The 21,263-nt window shown below is 46.0% G+C and overlaps 1 protein-coding gene across 1 annotated transcript in view; it reads left to right on the forward strand.

The window, feature by feature from the left end:
• Positions 1-21,263, forward strand: part of LOC139262465 (carboxy-terminal kinesin 2-like) — a 70,024-nt gene that overhangs the window by 40,949 nt on the left and 7,812 nt on the right. The window contains exons 6-15 of the mRNA XM_070877651.1: positions 1,861-1,935; positions 5,001-5,075; positions 11,624-11,816; positions 12,925-12,997; positions 14,388-14,534; positions 16,672-16,800; positions 17,274-17,390; positions 17,850-18,023; positions 18,932-19,096; positions 21,035-21,173. Coding sequence (XP_070733752.1) covers positions 1,861-1,935; positions 5,001-5,075; positions 11,624-11,816; positions 12,925-12,997; positions 14,388-14,534; positions 16,672-16,800; positions 17,274-17,390; positions 17,850-18,023; positions 18,932-19,096; positions 21,035-21,173 — 1,287 coding nt within the window. The remainder of the gene's footprint in view (positions 1-1,860; positions 1,936-5,000; positions 5,076-11,623; positions 11,817-12,924; positions 12,998-14,387; positions 14,535-16,671; positions 16,801-17,273; positions 17,391-17,849; positions 18,024-18,931; positions 19,097-21,034; positions 21,174-21,263) is intronic.

Below are 21,263 nucleotides of genomic sequence, written 5' to 3' on the forward strand. Positions count from 1 at the left end.
CCCTTTGAACATTGAGGCTGACATTAAACATGGCACATGTGCCAAGGAATGATGTTTGCCCTGGGCTCCCCAAAAAACATTGATGCTGGACCACAATTCTTGGCTAGAATTCCAAAACCCACCTCCCTTCCTTGTGCCTTTCCAAATTCCAACATTCTCAATGCCACAGCCCAAAAAGGCACTCCCCCTCATCGCCAGTCTTCTCGGCTTCAGTGACTATTCAGTTGGTTGTAAAATTCTCCAGCTTGCTTTAAAATCTTTCGCATTGCTCCTGCATGCCCCCCCCCGACCATCACATTATATCTGCCCGTGTGGTCTCCGGCTCTCCACTCCACCTGTGGTTGCTCCACTCCTGACTTCTAAGATTCTCTTCCTAGTTCCCACAACCTTGACACCTTCTCCTCCTTTCAGAAACTTTTCTCTAACTCCAGCCTAACCCTCATTTTCCATTTTCCCAGCTTTTCCTCTTTTGAAAGCGACTTACGTTTATATTGTCTTTCTCAACCACCGGATGTCTCTAAGCGTTTTCCTGCCAATGAAATGTTTTTTTTTGGACCGTAGTCACTAATGTGGGAAACGCTGCAGCCAACCTGCACACAGCAAATTACTGCAAACAGCAATGTGATTATGACCAGATCGTCTGTTTTTATGTTGATTGAGGGATAAATATTGGCCAGTACACCGGGATAACTCCCCAGCTTTTCTTCAAAATAGTGCCGAAGGATCTTTAACATCCACCTGAGCAGACGGGGCCTCGGTTTAAAGTCTCATCTGAAAGGCCCCCCCACCTCCGATAAGCCGCTCTTCGCGGCGCACTAAGGGCTGAGTGAAAGGGTTTTTGGTGGATGGGGTGATGCAAAGGCCTGCACTCTTGCCTCTGGGACCTGTTGCATCTGGCTTTGACTGATGGAGTCAGTTGTCAAATAATTTATAGACTGCTAGTCTCGACTGAGTGTATTCTGGCAATAATTGGCCATTTTATTTGGTGTAACTGAGAATAGCTCATGGTTGGGTGGGGAACAGAAGTTGACTAGTGCACAGGGTGCTTACAGAAGAAATAGGAGCAGGAGTAGGCCATCAGGCCCTTGCACCTGCTCTGCCATTCAATAAGATCATAGCTGATCTGATCTGTTCTTGGCCTCGACTCTACTTCCCTGCCTGCTCCCCATAACCCTTGACTTCCCTATTATTCAGAAATCTGTATCTCTATTTTTTAAATATATACAATGACCCAGCCTCCACAGCTCTCTAGGGTAGAGAATTTTAAAGTTTCACGACTGAGAAGAAATTTCTCCTCATTTGTGTTTTTAAATGGGCAACCCCTTTATTCTGAAACTATGCCCCCAGTTCTAGATTCCCCATGAGGGGAAACATCCTCTCTGCTGACCCTGTCAAGCTCACTCAGTATTTTATACGTTTCAATAAGATCACCTCATTGTTCTAAACTTGGAGTACTGGCCCAACCTTAAGGCAACCCCCTCATGAACCTTCTCTGAACTGCCTTCCATGCAAGTAAATCCCTCCTTTTTTAAATGAGACCAAAGCTGTATGCAGTACTCCAGGTGTGGTCTCACCAATGCCCTGTACAGTTGTAGCACGACTTTCCTGCTTTTATACTCCATCCCCCTTGCAATAAAGGCCAAGATTCCATTTGCCTTCCTAATTGTGTTGGCCCCGGGGCACTGGTAGTTGAGCTTAGTGTTGTGGGATTCCGGAGTGTTTGCTGAAAGTTCACCCTGACCTGATCACCTTGTGATGTGTTCCTGTGACCTCAGCTCTGCTGGGCTTTCTAATTTACAATAAATAGGTGAATCTTTGTCTGGCTCTGCTTTCTAAACTGCTCAGTGTCCTCTTCCACAGCAAGACTGGCAAAAACCGTTCAAGGGGTCAGCACTCGCAGTCGAGCTGTGGACTCTGCTGCCACTGCAGCCGGAGGTAAGTGCGTGTGTTTATTGTCTGATTTTCCCACTCTGGAAGATGGGAATCTGTTTTTTTTTAATTATATAAAAAAAAAGCATTATTTAAATGGGGAGTGATTACAAAATGCTGCAGTACAGAGGGACCTGGGGGTCCTGTACATGAAACTTAGCATTGCTGACGATACAAAGATAGGTGGGAAAACAAGTTGTAAGGAGGATGCAGTTTACAAAGGGATATAGATGGGTTGGGTTAGCAAAAATTTGATAGATGGAGTATAATGAGGGAAAATGTGAGGTTATCCACTTATTTTGGTTGGAAAAATAAAAAAGCAAATCATTTAAATGGGGAGAGATACAGAATGTTGCAGTACAGAGGAATCTGTGTCCTTGTACATCAAACACAAAGTTTTCATACAGGTACATCAAGTAATCAAGAAGACAAATGTAATGTTGGCCTTTATTGCAAGGGGGATGGAGTCTAAAAGCAAAGACGTCCTGCTACATCTGTACAAGGTGAGACCACACCTGGAGTACTGCGTACAGTTTTGGTCTCCTTTATTTAAGGAAGGATATACTTGCATTAGAGGCAGTTCAGAGACGGTCCACTAGGTTGATCCCTGAGATGATGGAAAGGTTGAGCAGGTTGTTTCTATACTCATTGGAGTTTGGAAGAATGAGAGGTGATCTTATTGAAACATCAAATTCTGAGGGGGCTTGACGGGATAGATGCAGAGAGCATGTTTCCCCTTGTGGGGGAAACTAAAACTAGGGGCATAGTTTCAGAATAAGGGGCTACCCATTTAAAATGGAAATGAGGAAGAATTTCTTCTCTCCGAGAGTCGTGGATCTTTGGACTTCTCTACCCCAGAGAGCTGTGAAGGCTGGGTCATTGAATATATTTAGGGTGGAGATACAGATGTCTGAATGCTCAGAGGCAAGGGTTATGGGGAGCGGGCAGGGAGGTGGAGTTGAAGCCACGATCTGATCAGCCATGATCTTATTGAATGGCAGAGCAGGCTCGAGGTGCCAAATGGCCTACTCCTGCTCCTATTCCTTGCGTTCTTATGTAAAACAGAAGACATGGACTCAAATCTCCAACCAAACCCTCATAAACTAAGTTTTAAAACCATCTTTTAACGAGCCTTTCTGACTTGTGTGGGGAACTTGTTCACTGGGTCACTCTCTCTACAGGAGGCTATGAAGGTATAAGGGCAGAGTTGGGTAAAGTGGACTGGGAAAATAGATTGAAGTGTAGGACGGTTGATGAACAGTGGTGTATGTTTAAGGAGATATTTCACAACTCAAAAAAAAATATATAGATTGCAGTGAGGAGGAAGAGTTTCTCTAGGCATATAAAGAGAAAGTGGTTAGAGTAAATGTTGGTCCCTTGGAGGACGAGACCAGGGAATTAGTAATGGGGAACATGGTGATGGCAGAAACTCTAAACAAATATTTTGTATCAGTCATTATGGTAGAGGACACTAATAATATTCCAACAGTGGATAGTCAAGGGGCTATAGGGGGGGGGGGGGCGCTTAACGCAATCACTAAGGAGGTGGTATTCAGTAAGATAATGAGACTAAAGGCAGATTAATCCTCTGGACCTGATTGCTTGCATCCTGGGGTCTTAAGAAAAGTAGCAGCAAGGACTGTGGATGCATTGGTTGTAATTTACCAAAATTCCCTGGATTCTGGCGTGGACCCAGCAGATTGGCAAACTGCAAATGCAATGCCCCTATTTAAAAAAGGAGGCAGACAAAAAGCAGGAAACTAACATCTGTAGTTGGAAAAATGTTGGAGTCCATTATTAAAGAAGCAGTAGCAGGACATTTGGAAAAGCAAAATTTGGTCGGGCAGTCAGCATGGATTTGAGGGGAAATCATGTTTGACAAATTTGCTAGAATTCTTTGAGGATGTAACAAACAGGGTGGATAAAAGGGAACCAGTGGATGTGGTGTATTTGGACTTGCAGAAGGCATTTGACAAGGTGCCAAATAAAATGTTACTGCACAAGATAAAAGATCACTGGGTTGGCGGTACTTTATTAGCATGGATAGAGGATTGGCTAACAAACAAGACAGTCAGGATAAATGGTTCATTCTCTAGTTGGCAATAAGTAACCAGTGGGGTGCTGCAGCGATCAGTGCTGGGACCCCAACTATTTACAATCTATATTAACGACTTGGAAGAAGGGACTGTATTATTGGAAAACTTGGCTACGTTACAAAGATGGGAAGAAAAGCAATGTGTGAGGACACAAAATCTGCAAAAAGACATAGGCTATGTGAGTGGGCAGATAGAGTATAATGTTGGAAAGTGAGGTCATGCACTTTGGCAGAAAAAAAATCAAAGAGCAAGTTATTTATTTAAATGGAGAAAGATTGCAAAGTGCTGCAGTACAGCAGGACCTGGGGGTACTTGTGCATGAAGCACAAGGGTAGTATGCAGGTACTTTGGCTTTTATTGCTAAGGGATTGGAGTATAAAAGCAGGGAAGTCTTGCTACAGTTGTGCAGGGTATTGGTGAGGCCACACCTGGAATACTGCAGTTTTGGTTTCCATATTTACAAAATAATATACTTGCTTTGGAGGCAGTTCATAGAGGTTGATTACAGAGATGAAGGGGTTGACATGAGGATAGGTTGGACCTCGACTCATTGGAATTCAGATGCATGAGTGATGCTCTTATCAAAACTTGTAAGATTGAGGGGGCTTGACAAGCTGGATGCAGAGAGGATGTTTCTGCTGATAGGGGAGACTAGAACTAGAGGGCATAATCTTAGTCTAAGGGGCCGCCCATTTAAAACTGATGAGGAGAAATTTCTTCTGAGGGTTGTGGATCTGTGGAATTCGCTGCCTGAGCTGTGGAAGCTGGGACATTGAATAAATTTAAGCAGAAATACAGTTTCTTAACCAATAAGGGGTTACGGAGAGCAGCCAGGGAAGTTGACCTGAGTCCATGATTGGATCAGCCATGATCATATTAAATGGCGGAACAGTCTCGAGGGGCCGTATGGCCTTCTACTACTCCTATTATGTTCTTATGCATGATTTTATTCTTCAATGCACTTCGTTCTCTTAGTTGTCGTGGTGAAGTCGGCAGTTTTGAAGGCAGCGACAGCAGTGGCTGGACCACCTTCTTCCGTCCAGACAGCAGGTAAAGTACTCTGTCTAATGCTCTCAATACAGGGATAGAAACATAGAAAATAGGTGCAGGAGTAGGCCATTCAGCCCTTTGAGCCTGTACCACCATTCAATAAGATCATGGCTGATCATTCCCTCAGTACCCCTTTCCTGCTTTCTCTCCATATCCCTTGATCCCCTTAGCCATAAGGGCCATATCTAACTCCCTCTTGAATATATTCAATGAACTGGCATCAACTCTCTGCGGCAGGGAATTCCACAGGTTAACAACTGAGTGAAGAAGTTTCTCCTCATCTCAGTCCTAAATGGCCTACCCCTTATCCTGGTTCTGGACTTCCCCAACATCGGGAACATTCTACCTGCATCTAACCTGTCCCGTCCTGTCAGAATCTTGTATGTTTCTATGAGATCCCCTCATCCTTCTAAACTCCAGTGAATAAAGGCCCAGTTGATCCAGTCTCTCCTCATATATGTTAGTCCAGCCATCCTGGGAATCAGTCTGGTGAACTTTCGCTGCACTCTCTCAATAGCAAGAACATCCTTCCTCCGATTAAGAGACCAATATTCCAGGTGAGGCCTTACCAAGGCCCTGTACAACTGCAGTGAGACCTCCCTGCTCCTAATACTCAAATCCCCTAGCTATGAAGGCCAACATACCATTTGCCTTCTTTACCGCCTGCTGTATCTGCATCCCAACTTTCAATGACTGATGAGCCATGACACCCAGGTCTTGTTGCATCTCCCCCTTTCCTAATCTGCTGCCATTCAGATAATCTGCCTTTGTGTTTTTGCCCTCAGTGGATAACCTCACATTTATCCACATTATACTGCATCTGCCATGCATTTGCCCACTCGCCTAACCTGTCCAAGTCACCCTGCAGCCTCTTCGCATCCTCCTCATAGCTCACACCACCATCCAGTTTAGTGTCATCTGCAAACTTGGAGATATTACACTCAATCCCTTCATCCAAATCATTGATGTATGTTGTATATTGTAAAGAGCTGGGGTCCCAGCACTGAGCCCTGCAGCATTCCACTAGTCACTGCCTGCCATTCTGAAAAGGACCCGTTTATCCCGACTCTCTGCTTCCTGTCTGCCAACCAGTTCTCTATCCATGTCTGTATATTACCCCCAATACCATGTGCTTTGATTTTGCACACTAATCTCTTGTGTGGGACCTTTTCAAAAGCCTTTTGAAAGTCCAAATACACCACATCCACTGGTTCTCCCTTGTCCACTCTACTAACTACATCCTCAAAAAATCCCAGAAGATTTGTCAAGCATGATTTTCCCTTCATAAATCCATACTGACTTGGACCGATCCTGTCACTGCTTTCCAAATGTGCTGCTATTTCATTCTTAATAATTGATTCCAACATGTTTTCCCACTACTGATGTCAGGCTAACTGGTCTATACTAACCTGCTTTCTCTCCCTCCCTTTTTTTTTTAAAAAGTGGTGTTACATTAGCTACCCTCCAGTCCATAGGAACTGATCCAGAGTCGATACTGTTGGAAAACGATCACCAATGCATCCACTATTTCTAGAGCCACTTCCTTAAGTACTCTGGGATGCAGACTATCGGGCCCCAGGGATTTATCAGCCTTCAATCCCATCAATTTCCCTAACATAATTTCCCGCCTAATAAGGATATCCTTTAGTTCCTCCTTCTCACTAGACCCTCAGTCCCCTAGAACTTCAGGAAGGTTATTTCTGTCTTCCTTCGTGAAGACAGAACCAAAGTATTTGTTCAATTGGTCTGCCATTTCTTTGTTCCCTATTTATAAATTCACCTGCATCTGACTGCAAGGGAAATCTGTTTCTCTTCACTAATCTGTTTCTCTTCACTAATCTGTAGAAGCACTTGCAGTCAGTTTTTATGTTCCTGGCAAGCTTCTTCTCGTACTCTATTTCTCTCCTCTTAATTAAACCCGTTGTCCTCCTCTGCTGAATTCTAAATTTCTCCCAATCCTCAGGTTTGCTGCTTTTTCTGGCCAATTTATATGCCTCTTCCTTGGATTTAACACTATCCTTAATTTCCCTTGTTAGCCACGGTTGAGCTACCTTCCCAGTTTTATTTTTACTCCAGACAGGGATGTACAATTGCTGAAGTTCATCCATGTGATCTTTAAATGTTTGCCATTGCCTATCCACCGTCAACCCTTTAAGTATCATTTGCCAGTCTATCCTAGCCAATTCACTCCTCAAACCATTGAAGTTACCTTTCTTTAAGTTCAGGACCCTAGTTTCTGAATTAATTGTGTCACACTCCATCTTAATAGAGAATTCTACCATGTTATGGTCTCACAACAAGGTTGCTAATTAGTCCTTTCTCATTACACATCATCCAGTCTAGGATGGCCAGCTCCCTAGTTGGTTCCTCGACATTTTTGTCTAGAAAACCATCCCTAATCCACTCCAGGAAATTGTCCTCCACTGCATTGCTACCAGTTTGGTTAGCCCAATCAATATGTAGGTTAAAGTCACTCATGATGACTGCTGTACATTTATTGCATGCACCCCTAATTTCTTCTTTGATGTTGTCCCCAACCTTACAAGTACTGTTTGGTGGTCTGTACACAACTCCCACAAGTTTTTTCTGCCCTTTGGTATTCTGCAGCTTCACCCATACCGATTCCACATCATCCAAGCTAATGTCCCTCCTTACTATTGCATTAATTTCCTCCTTAAGCAGCAGTGCCACCCCGCCTCCTTTTCCTTTCTGTTTATCCTTCCTAAATGTTGAATACCCCTGGATGTTGAGTTCCCAGCCATGGTCACCCTGGAGCCATGTCTCTGTGCTGCCAATTACATCATACCCATTAACTGCTATCTGCGCAGTTAATTTGTCCACCTTATTCCGAATAATCCTCTCATTGAGGCACAGAGCCTTCAGGCTTGTCTTTCTAACACACTTTGTCCTTTTAGAATTTTGCTGTAATGTGGCCCTTTTTTGCTTTTTGCTTTAGGTTTTTCTGCCCTCCCCTTTGACTTTTACTTCTTTCTATCTTTTGTTTCTGCCCCCATTCTACTTCCCTCTGTCTCCCTGCATAGGTTCCCATCCCCCTGCCATGGTAGTTTAATTCCTCCCCAACAGCACAAGCAAACACTCCCCCTAGGACATTGGTTCCAGTTCTGCCCAGGTGCAAACCATCTGGTTTGTCTTGGTCCCACCTCCCCCAGAACCAGTTCCAATGTCCCAGGAATTTGAATCCCTCCCCTCTGCACCACTCCTCAAGCCATGTATTCATCTAAGCTATCCTGCGATTCCTACTCTGACGAGCACGTGGCACTGGTAGCAATTCTGAGATTACTACTTTTGAGGTCCTACTTTTTAATTTGTCTCCTAGTTCCCTAAATTCATCTTGTCGGACCTCATCCTGTTTTTTTACCTATATGCACCACGACAACTGGCTGATCGTTCACTCTTTTCAGAATGCCCTTCACCCGCTCGGAGACATCCTTGACCTTTGCACCAGGGAGGCAACATACCATCCTGGAGTCTCTGTTGCGGCCGCAGAAACGCCTATCTATTCCCCTTACAATTGAATCCCCTATCACTATAGCTCTCCCACTCTTTTTCTTGCCCTCCTGTGCAGAAGAGCCACGGTGCAGTAAACTTGGCTGCTGCTGCCCTCCGCTGATGAGTCATTCCCCCCCCCCCCCCCCAACAGTCCCAAAGCGGTGTATCTGTTCTGCAGGGGCATGACTGCAGGGGACCCCTGCACTACCTTCCTTGCACTGCTCTTCCTGTTGGTCACCCATCCCCCTATCTGGCTGTGTACCCATTACCTGCGGTAAGACCAACTCACTAAACGCTATTCACATCATTCTCAGCATCGTGGATGCTCCAGAGTTCATCCACCCTCAGCTCCAGTGCCGCATTGCGGTCTGTCAGGAGCTGCAGGCGGATGCACTTCCTGCACATATAGTCGTCAGGGACACCGGAAACGTCCCTGACTTCCCACATAGTAAAGGAGGAGCATATCACGTGTCCGAGCTGTCCTGCCATGACTTAACCCTTGGATAAACTTAATTTGGCAACAATTCTAAATGTTACTTACTGATAGAGAAAAGAAAAGCTACTTACCAATCACCAGCCACTTAACCCCTTGGCTGTAATGTCACCTTTCAATTTCTTTCTACTTCTTTATTGCCTTCTCACCCTGCTGCAGCTGCACTGGCTGGCCTCTCACCGGCTCATCAATGCTGGGCCCTTTTATAGGCCTCCCCACGCTGTCTCTCGCCGAGGAACATAACACATGTCTGAGCTCTCCTGCCATGATTAACTTAATTTGGCAACAACAATGCTAAAGGTTACTTACTGATAAAGAAAAATTACTTACCAGTCACTTACCCCCTTGGCTGCGATGTCACCTTTCAATTTCTTTCTACTTTTTTGCCTCCCTGCTGCAGCTGCACCGGCTGTCCTTTATAGACCATTCGCCTCCCGAACTCCCGCCTCCGACCACGAACTCCCGCTGCTCACTGATGGGCCTCTTGTAGGCCTCCTGCCTCTGACCACCTGAAAATAGATTGACCTCTCTGGAGGAATGTTATTCAAAAGCATATTTGGAGACCATTAATGTTGGACTAATATATTAACTCTAGTCATCGTTGGTGCTGCACTAAGGAAGTGTTTGAGGGGAAGGGGGGGGGGGGGGGGGAACGCTAATCTTCGCCTGCATATAACTGGCATGTATTCTAAATCCCTGCGTGTCTGCAGATCTAGCAGGTTTGCATCCACCTATCCAGTTCAGTAGAGCATCTTTTTATCATGGTAAAGGGCACTGTTACCCAATGCTGTAGGTTGTGTTTTATGGCCCATGAACCTCAGCACTGCATTACTCCCCAAGTAATTTGGGTCTAAAGTCACGATACCAGCAAATTGTTTTTAAAGTAATATTTTGCAAATTTGCTTTGTCAGCTGTGGCTCAGTGGGTAGCACACTCCTTTTTTGAGTCAGAAGGTCATGGGTTCAAGTCCCACTCCCAGGACTTGAGCGCAAACATCTAGGCTGCCATTACCAGTGCAGTGCTGAGGGAGTGCTGCACTCAGAAGCCACCTTTCGGATGAGACGTTAAACAGAGGCCCCGTTTGCCCCCTCGGATGGATGTAAAAGATCCCATGGCACTATTTTGAAGAAAATCTGTCCTTTGCCCCCTCTTACTTCTCGCCTATATGCTGCCCCTTGGAGATAGCATCTGAAAACACTGAATCAGATTCCACATGTATGTTGAACACCCAGCTCTACCCCTCCACCACTTCTCTCGACCCCTGCTTGGTATCTAAATTGTCAGATTGCTTGTCTGACATCCAGTACTGGCAGAGCAGAAATTTTCTCCAGTTAAATATTGGGAAGACCGAAACCTTGGTCTTTGGTCCCTGCCACAAACTGCGTGCTCCAATCACTGACTCCATTTTTCTCCCTAGCATCAATCTGAGGGTGAACAGGACTGTTCGCACCTAGGTGTCATATGTGACCCTGAAATGAGTTTCCAGCCACATATCTGCGGCATAACTAAAACAGCCTTTTTCCACTTCTTAACGTTGCCTGCCTGTGCCTCGACTCGGTTCTTCTGCTGCTGAAACCCTCATTCATGCCTTTGTTACTTCTAGGACTTGACTACTACAACTTGCTCTTGGCTGGCCTCCCACATTCCACACTGAACTTGAGATCATCCAAAACTTAGCAGCCCGTGTACTAACTTGCACCAAGTCGCGATTACCCATCACCCCTGTGCTTTCTGACCTACGTTGGCTCCCAGTTAAATAACACCTTGCTTTCAAAATTCTCATCCTTGTTTGCAAGTCCCTCCCCATCTCTTATCTCCTCCAGCCCCACAACCCCCCTGAAATGTCTGCGCTCCTCTAATTTTGCCCTCTTGAACATCCCTGATTTATAATCGCTCCATCAGTGGCCGTGCCTTCAGCTGCCTGGGCCCCAAGCTCCCTGCCTAAACCTCTCTGCCTCTTTCCTCCTTTTTAAGATGCTCCTTAAAACCTACCTCTTTGATCAAGCTTTTGGTCATCTACCTTAATTTCTTCCCGTGACTTGGTGTCAAATTTATGAGACTAACTGTACTGCACTTTTCTTAGACAGGTGTCTGTCCAGCCCCACTGCCTGTGCCCGTACTGCACTTTTTTGACTGACGGATGACGAGCTCTGCCCACTGTCACCTCCCAGGCCCCAAATCATTCTGTCTACGTGGTGCCATGAAGCAGGACCTGAGACCCAGGACTCTGCTGATTCCTTCGCTGACTTGTTGCAGTGACATTCCTGTGAAACTTCAGGGTGTGGCTTATCCTCCAAGGGGACCAATCAGAAATAAGGGGTGGAGCCTTTTTGCCATTTTTGTAGTACAAATAAGCGCGTCCCAAATTTACGTTATTTGTCTTGTAACACTGTTGTGAAGCGCCTTGATGTTTTACTACGTTAAAGGTACTATATAAATAAAAGTTGTTTTTGTAGCTGCAAGTACAGTTCACAAACACACTTTCTTTGCTGATAAGAGTTGCATTCTAAACAGCAGCGAACCGGTTTTCTGCTCCTCTCTACAGCTGCCTCCAAGAAGCGCCCGGCCTGGGATTTGAAAGGGCTGCTGGGGGACGTGAAGACTCAGCTGTCTAAGTGCACTGGCAGGCTGCAGGTCTCCGAGCAGCAGAACAGGGAGCTGAAGGAGCTTGCGGATCTGAGGGGCCAACAGTTAGCTGCTGCTGACACTCAGATCACAGAACTTCAAAACAACCTGCAGTTAGTATTTGACTGCGCGCTAGATCGCTTGCATCAGTCATAAATAGCAGGAGTTAAACCAGGGCCAGCTCTGTTGAACGTGCATTTGTAAAGACACAGTTTCCTGCGTAGCTCGCCTCATGGTTTCACTAACAAAAATAGATGTCCATGTTCGTTCCCCCTTGACTCTCTCGTGCGATTGATGCTCTTCCTTGCTCTCTACAATCTCATCTTTTGAGACTCCATCATTGCTGGCCAATTGTGTGCCAATGCAGTCTGTGATTTGGCAAAGGAGGGGGGTGGCTGCTGCTGTCCACTACCATTACAGTGGGACAGGCAGACGGGCTAATGAATGGGCATGTTGTACCAGACCAATGAAACGCGCTCTGAGTAATCACAGTACAAATATCTCCAAATGGCAGGTTCTGGAACTACACAGCGGGTCAGTGTGTAGCGAAAGGCAGCGAATGATTCAGGTGTGTGCCTGTAATGTCAGCAGCTGTCCTGTCACTGCCCAGTGTTTTCCCTGTAATATCAGCGGTTGTCCCTTCACTTCCCAGATGCTGGCTTGTGTGCTTCTAATAGAGAATCCTGCATCTTTCTAATTAGCCCAATTGAAATGGTTAAATTCAGTAATTCCTCCTGTAATTGGTGTGATTGGGTTCAGTTTACTTGATGAAAACTCAGTCAGCATCAGTATTCTGATGGCCTTACACCCCTCCCTATCTCTAACTTCCTCCCTATCTTGCTTAAACTCCCCCAGCTCTACACCCCTCCCTATCTCGCTAACTTCCTCCAGCCCTAAACCCTCTGAGATCTCTGTAACCTCCTCCAACTCTGGCCTCTTGTGCATCGCTCCACAATAGGTGGCCATGACTTGAGCTGGCTAGGCCCTAAGCTCTGGAATTCCCCCATAATCTCTCTACTGCTCTCCTCCTTAAGATGCTCCTTAAAAACGACTTCTTTGACTAAGCTTTTGGTCACCTGTCCCTAATCTCCTGTGTCTTGATGTCAAATTCTGTCTGATGGCCTTGTGACTTTGGATGTTTCGCTATATTAAACGTGCTATATAAATGCAAGTTGCTTTGTGTGTGCCCACTCCCTGACTCTGTTCACCCCTTCTGTTTAGAGCAATGGGGTTGGTGCTGAAGAACACACAAGTAGAGCTGGACAAGTGTGCTGGAGAGTGTGCCGCCATGCAGGTGTGTGGAACTGAAATAGAATGCTTAACTGCTCGCGTTGAAATGAGGACCAGCAATCTGACACTTCACTGCTTGAGACAGAAGGATAATGTTCCCTTTTTTAATATTTAAAAAAAAAATTCCTGCACCGTCCCGTAAGTGGCTGCATGACCCATTCAAATGTTCACGCATGCACGGTCTCATATTAAACAGCCTGTGCAGGACCACCATGCAGTTTACTGGGAACATTACTGAGGTAGTGTGACATTTCTGGATGTTGATTTTCACAACCCCCCCACAAAGGATGTAGATGCAAGTCATTTTAAAATGTGCTTTAAAACATGCCTTAACTTGAAGTGGTTAAATTCACAGGGCCACATGTAAGAGATGCAATGTACATAATAGGAGCAGGCCATTTGGCCCCTCGAGCCTGCTCGGCCATTCAATAAGAGATCATGGCTGATCTGATCTTGGCATCAACTGCACTTCCCTGCCTGCTCCCCAAAACCCTTGACTCCCTTATCGTTCAAAAATCTGTCCATCTCCGCCTTAATTATATTCAAAGACTCAGCCTCCACACCTCTGGGGCAGAGAATTCCACAGATTCACGACCCTCTTAAGAAATTCCTTCTCATCTCAGTTTTAAATAGGTGACCCCTTATTCTGAAACTATGCCCCCTAGTTCTAGATTCCCCCACAAGGACAAACATCGTCTCTGCATTTGCCCTGTCAAGCCCCTCAGAATCTTATACATTTCAATAAGCTCACCTCATTTATTCTCTGCCAGTGATCCATAGGTCCAGCTCTGCTGTGGTGACCGGGTGTTTCACTGTCACAGCCTCCCTTTTGGGCATTGGTCACCTGTGAGGTGTCACGGAGGCACTGCACTGCCGCATCCGAAACGGCCCCCCCCCCCCCCCCCCCCCCCCCCCCCCCCCCAAGAAGTACGTGCCTTTTCACATGAGAATACCTGGAGATGATAATGTAGCTTTGGAGGAAGAGGGTCTCCATAAGATCAAGTGTACAGTTCTGACTGATAGCTCTTGAGCTGTGTGTTTTAAGAACTCCTGTGGTGATCCAGCACTATGGAGGGAGTGGAGATGTGGGAGGTGAGCTACTTCTGAATTTATTTTCAGGGGTCACTGTTAGTAGGCTTTGCGGCGGAATTAGAATTGGCAGCATTATGTGCTGCGGATTTGGTTGGTGCCCTCTAACCCTAATCTTGAATGACAACCTAGGCGGGGCATAGTATTGGAGTTTAATGGCTGGTACAGACAGGCTGACTAGCTACACTGATTCTACACCTTGTTGCTGGGGCCAACATCTTGGTTAGATGTGCAACATGTTTGCCCTTTTTAGATGGTGTGTAAAATAATAGTGCTGATTGGCCACATTTCCACCCTGTGTCCAGAACAAGCTGGTGCAAAAGGCTGCGTGTATAACGGAGCAACAGGCAACAATCGCCTCTCTGCGAGAGGTGGCCGTGAATCGGGAGGAGCGGCTGCACCGTACAGAACAAGAGAGGCGCAGACTCCATAACACCGTGCAGGAACTCAAGGTACACAAGGCCCAAGGCAGCCAGTGCCATTGCTGGGAACCTGTGCTGGCACCTGTCTGCTCTCCCAATACTGGGTGTATTGGACATGGGGTCAATTTGACTCAGGGTGGGGCTGTTGCAAATGTGAGTTACAGGAGGACTGATGGATTGGACAGTGTGTGGCAAATACAGGGCAATGGGAGTACAATGGGGAAAATTCCCCAGTGGATCAGGAGAACTGTGCTAGGGGACAGGATTGGGGGGAAAAAAAAGACTTCAGTTTCTATAGCGCCTTTCACAACCACCAGACATCTCAAAGCGCTTTACAGCCAGTGTAGTCACTGTTGTAATGTGGGAAATGCAGCAGCCAATTTGTACACAAGCAAGCTCCAACAAAGAGCAATGTGATGACCAGATAATCTGTTCTTTTGTTATGTTGATTTGAGGGATAAATATTGGCCAGAACACTGGGGATAACTCTCCTGGTTTTAGAAATAGTGCCACAAGATCTCATAAGTCCACTTGAGGGCAGAAGAGACCTCTATTTGACGGCACCTCTGACAGTGCGGCGCTCCCTCAGTACTGCACTGAGTCAGCCTAGATTTATTTTTTTGTGCTCAAGTCCCTGGAGTGGGACTTGAACCCACAACCTTCTGAGTCCAAGGTGAGTGCTGCCCACTACCCTTCAAACCAACATTGCTGAAACCAGTTAACTACTCCTTAATCTCATTGTTATAACAGTGGCTACACTCAGTCATTCATTGGCTGACTTGCTTTGAGACGACAACAACTTGTAGTTATAGAGCGCCTTTAACGTAGTAACGTCCCAAGGCGCTTCATAGCAGTGCTATAAGACGAAACGGATCAATTTGACACCGAGCCACAAGAAATTACGTTAGAACTTGGTCAAAGTGTTAAGTTTTTGGGACCCGTGCAAAGGAGGAAAGGGGCATAGAGGGCTGCAGAGGTTTAGGTAGGGAGTTTGAGCTTGGGGGCCTAGGCAACAGAAGGCACAACCACAATGGTTGAGCAGTTATAATCTGGAATTTTGAGTGCAGACATCTGGATGGAGTGGGTAGAGGTAGTGAGGCTGAAAGATTAGAGATGGGGAGGCCATGGAGGGCTTTGTAAATGAGGATGAGAATTTTGACATCGCAGTGTTGCTTAACTGAGAGCCAATGTAGGTGGGTGAGCAGGACTTGGTGTGAGTTAGGACACAGGCAGCAAAGTTTTGGATGAGCTCAAGTTTGTCTGGTAGAATGTGGGAGGCCAGCCAGCCAGGGGTGTTGGAATAGTCAAGTCTGGAGGTAACAAAGGTATGGATGAGGCTTCAGCAGCAGATGAGTTGAGACTGGGGTGAAGACAGGCGATGGAGGTGGAAATAGATGGGCTTGGCTATGCCACAGATGTGGCCGGAAGGTCATTTCGGGGTCAAATATAACACCAAGGTTGGCAACAGTCTTGTTCAGCCTCCCAAGGATGTGAAAGGCAAGTTCCTAATGAGGATTGATTTTAGTAGGTCAGTGAATTGGTAACGAGGCACAAATATTGGTTAGTACTAGAGGAATTCGAAGGAATATTGAACACTAGTTAAACAGGAAGAAAGTAGGAGGGGTATAAGGATTGGAGCAGATTCCAATGGTTACCTTGAACAGTCAGCCTGGGGTACCCTGCTTAAATGGCTGTTGATAAGGCCAGGTTAATTAACTCTGAGGCATCAGTCGGGTCATATATACTAGAGGCAAGTGCTTCCTACATTACAACAGTGACTACACTCCAAAAGAAGTGTAAAGCACTTGCTGTAAAGCACTTTGAGATGTCTGGTGGTCGTGAAAGGTGCCCTATAAATGCAAGTCTATTTTTTTTTTCCACAAGGGGTTACTTCAGTAATGAGTAAAACATGGTCTCTTTCTCCCTGTCCTTCCAAACCAGAGGCCAACTTACTGCAGCCAAAGTAAAATACACTAACCAAGCCCAGAAAGTGGATTGAAGCTGTGGCCTTGCTGGTCTGAACAGCTCAGCTGGTCATTCGCTCGGCCATGAAGAGCTTTCTGCTTTGCTCGTAGCTACGTTTTCACAGGCTGTAGACGATTGAAGGAATTCTTTCACTCTGCCCTGTATGTAACCAATAATTTTTCCTCTGCTGTGTTCCTCGCAGGGTAACATCCGCGTGATCTGCCGTATACGCCCGTTTCTGGACTCTGAGAAGAAAGATGGCAGTGAGATTGAGCATGTTCAGTTCTCTCCCAATGACGAGAAGGTGATCACCTTGAGTAAAATGGAAGAGGTAAGATTGTCCTGTGGAGACATGTGCTGTGTCTGATTCCTTCAAACTGGTAACCAGAAATATGCAAGCCCCTTGCGTCAACTGCAGCAATGCTACTGACAGCTAGATACAGACCGGGGGTGTTCTGTTCTTCCCGCAAAGCAGGAAATGAAAGGGTTGCCCATGAAATGGTGTTGCAGCATTGCCCACTCACTTGAGTGTCTATTGACACCACTGTTGGCCAATGAGTTGGAGGTGGGCTGCCCAATCTGATTGCTTTTTGCTTCCAGTGGTTACTGGATGGAGTCATTGTGTGGCAGTAGGAATTGTTTCAGGAGTGCAATCTTGCAGTGGGCATGCTGATCCATTGAAGTTCAAACACTGCTTTTCCCTGGGCTCGGTACCAGCTCAGTACAAGTCTTGAATATCTAGTTCCTTTGCTTGTTTACAAACTGCACATTTCTTCCCCACCCCCTCTCTGTCCCTGGCTACAGTCTCACGTTGGCCGCGATCGGAAAGGAGAGGTGCGACACGACTTCAGTTTTGACCATGTTTTTCAGCCAATGGCAAGTCAGAAAGATGTATTTGAAGAAATCTCCCAGCTAGTACAGGTAATGGTGGTTTAGGGCTGTGGGGGGGGGGGGGGGCGCAACAGCCTTTTCAGGGAGAGTTTCAGGTTTCCACTACTGTGAAGTGCTTCTTGATTTCACTCTTGCAGCTGAGCTCTTTAACACCCTGTGATCTGTATTCCCCCCACCAGAGGAAATAGTTTTTGCTGTGTCTACCCTATTGAATAATTTTATGTTTAACATGCTCCGGCTGGTAAAAGCATCAATTTGTGTACTAAACTGTACAGAATGGGAAGGCCCTCACTGGGTAGTGCACCTCTGTATCCAATGAGTAGGTGCTTTAAGAAGGACAGGGCAGAAAATGGAGGTGTTTCAGTGCATGGGTGGGTGTAAGTAGTGCAACGGTTTTGGGATCTTTGACAAGTTGTGTCGATGCAGGCAATCTGAATCGAGGGGGTTATTCAACGTGGAGTAACTGCCTCTTTCTGTCCCTCTTTCCAGTCTGCTTTGGACGGATACAACGTGTGCATTTTTGCGTATGGACAAACTGGCAGTGGGAAGACCTTCACAATGGAAGGACCCAATCACTTGACCTCAGAGTCCATGGGGATGATTCCCCGTGCTGTCAATCAGATCTTCTTAACGGCACAGCAGCTGAAGGCCATGGGGTGGACGGTGAGTTACTGTAAGGAGTGGTATACGCCACACTGCACCTGCTCTCCTGTCGGCACTGATGCATGCTTAGAATGTAGATACCTGCCAAGGGGCTGTTTGTACTGTGGCTTTAGACCTGAGGATTCAGACAGCAGCTGAATATCTCCTCTTTGCTCCAGCCCAGAGGTGCAGAGCCCAGTCACAGCATCTGTACTATTGGGCAACTCCAGTGACCAGGCTTTGAATTTCCGATCTAGCCTCTGTGGCTGGTTTCTTGCAAAATTGAAGTTGTAGGAAGAAAGAACTTTCATTTCTGTAGCGCCTTTCATGACCTTCCGAAGTCTCAAGCACTTCACCGCCAACAATGTTCCTTTTTGAAGTGTACTCACTAATGTACAATACATTTGTATGGCACTGTGCCCAAGACATGGGGAGGGATGCTCTGAGGAGGTCGTCATTTGGCCCATGTTTGTGCTGGCCAGCACAGACATCAGTCTAATCACACTGTCCAGCTCTTGTTCCATAGCATTGTAGGTTACAGCAGCAAGTGGATATCCAAGTACTTTTTAAATGTGATGAGGGTTTCTGCCTCTACCATCCTTGCAGGCAATGAGTTCCAGACCCCTTCTGCCCTCTGGGTGAAGAAATTTCCCCTCAACTCCCTTCTGATCCTTCTTCCAATTACTTCTACTTCAATAATGGAAAGTGCTTTTAAAGCACAGGAAACATGGCTTGGGGTTTCATGAATCTCCTTCACAGCACATGAGCTGGTGCTGCCAGGCTTTGATTCAACAATGCAAAAGTTGATCAAAATGAGTGGACCGAAAGTAAGAGCACGAAATAAATAGCCTCGGACAAGTACTCTATCAGTTAATCCCATTGGCAGCTTTGCGACAATCGGTGCTGAGCGTTTTCTGCTTCTGTTTCAGTACAAGTTCACTGCTAGCTTTTTGGAGATCTACAATGAGACACTTCGTGACCTGCTCGTGGCAAAAACAGAGAAAAATGTTGAGTACGAGATCAAACGGCTCAGCATAAAGAGTGAACGGCATGTGACGAACCTCCAATACGTCTCCGTCAGCACAGAGGAGGAGGTGGGTGACGTGGTATACTTGTGTTTGCAACTCCGACTGTGAGTGAAAGGAATGCCTGCTGATGGGCCATTAATACAGTGCACTATTAATTCAGTCCAGCACCAGTGAGGAGATGCATGTCATTTCTTTACTATCAAACCATGTAGGGCTTGTGCACTGCATAAGAATTAGGAGCAGGAGTCTGCTATTTGGCCCCTCAAGCCTGCTCCGCCATTCAATGAGATCATGGCTGATCTGATCCTAGCTTCAACTCCACTTCCCTACCCTCGACTCCCTTGTCATTCAAAAATCTGTATCTCCACCTTTAACTATATTCAATGATCCAGCCTCCATAGTGCTCTAGGGCAGAAAATTCCACAGATTCACGACCCTCAGAAGAAATTCTTCCTCACCTCTGTTTTAAATGGGTGACTCCTTATTCTGAAACTATGCCCCCTAGTTCTAGATTACCCCATGAGGGGAAACATCCTCTGCATCTACCCTGTCAAGCCCCCTCAGAATCTTGTATGTCTCAATAAGATCACCTCTCATTCTTCTAAACTCCAATGAGTACAGGCCCAACCTGCTCAACCTTTCTTCAGAAGACAACCCCTTCATCTTGGGCATGAACCTTCTCTGAACTCCCTCCAATACAAATATATCCCTCCTTAAATAAGTAGTCCAAAACTATGCAGTACTCCAGGTGTGGTCTGACCCACACACTGTACAGTAATAAGTTGGGTTTATACAATCTACAAAGGGTTCTGTGCCCATGTCTGGCAGGTTAACACCACATTCATTCTTCAGCTGCTCTATTTGGGTTGCTCCTGATTCAATAACAACACTCCATCAATTGAAAGTAGACTGAGTTCGGTCACCAATCAGTCATGATCTCATTGAATGCGGAGCAGGCTCGAGGTTGAATGGCCTCCTCCTGTTCCTATGGTATATGGAATATAATGTGAAGTTGTCCACTTTGGTAGGAAAAATAGAAAAGCAGAGTATTTTTTAAATGGTGTGATTGGGAAATGTTGGTGTTCAGAGGGACCTGGTGTCCTTGTACATGAATCAAAGTTAACGTGCAGGTACAGAAAGCAAATGGTATGTTGGCATTTATTACAAGAGGATTTGAGTGCATGAGGAAAGATATCTTATTGCAATTATATAGGGTTCTGGTGAGACTGCACCTGGAGTATTGTGTGCAGTTTTGATCTCCTGACTTAAGGAAGGATAGATATACTTGCCATAGAGGGAGTGCAATGAAGGTTCATCAGACTGATTCCTGGGATGGGGGGAATTGTCCTATGAGGAGAGATTGAGTAGACTGGGCCTATATTCTCTCAGAATAAGAGGTGATCTTTGAAACATACAAAATTCTTACCGGGCTAGACAGGGAGGATGTTTCCGCTGGCTGACGAGTCTAGAACCAGGGGTCACAGTCTCACAATAAGGGGTCAGCCATTTAGGACTGATGAGGAGAAACCTTGTCACTCGGAGGGTGGTGAATCTGGAATTCTCTGCCCCAGAGGGCAGTGAAGGCTCATTGAGTATATTCAAGACAGAGATTGATAGATTTTTGGATATTAAGCGAATGAAGGGATATGGGGATAATGCAGGAAAGATGAGTTGAGGTAGAAAATCAGCCATGATCTTGAGGGGCCGAATGGCTGACTCCTGCTCCTATGGTAATACAGGGTACTAAATAACGTGGATGTACACTAATAATACTTGCATTAAATAACAATGCAAGAGTTCCACTCGTCCTTTAGTGCCTCTATACTGAATTGCTTTGATTTACAGAAACCCAATTGGAATTGCTGTGTTTAGCACCTTCCGTTTTGGAGGAGCGATTTGAGCTGGGCAGGGGGTTTGAAAGAGTACATACTCGGATCTGTTGTGTTGCCTGGCTTCCCGGATCGGCAGTTGAGTGTGGTTTCTCTCTCCGTCCTCCCCACGCAGATTCACAATTTGATCGCCATTGCAAAAGCCAATCGATCGGTGGCGAGGACAGCGGCCAATGACCGTTCCTCGCGGAGCCACAGTGTCTTCCAGCTGAAGATCGACGGGACCAACTGCAGCCGTGATCTCCAGTACACATGTGAGTATCTGTCCCAATGTTTATCCTCTCTTTGTGGGCAGAGTTTGGGCTTCACTGAGGCCACTTAAAGGCCTGCTCGTGTGTGGAACT

This window comes from Pristiophorus japonicus, chromosome 4 (assembly GCF_044704955.1).
Source record: "Pristiophorus japonicus isolate sPriJap1 chromosome 4, sPriJap1.hap1, whole genome shotgun sequence".
NCBI classification, from domain to species: Eukaryota; Metazoa; Chordata; class Chondrichthyes; family Pristiophoridae; genus Pristiophorus; species Pristiophorus japonicus.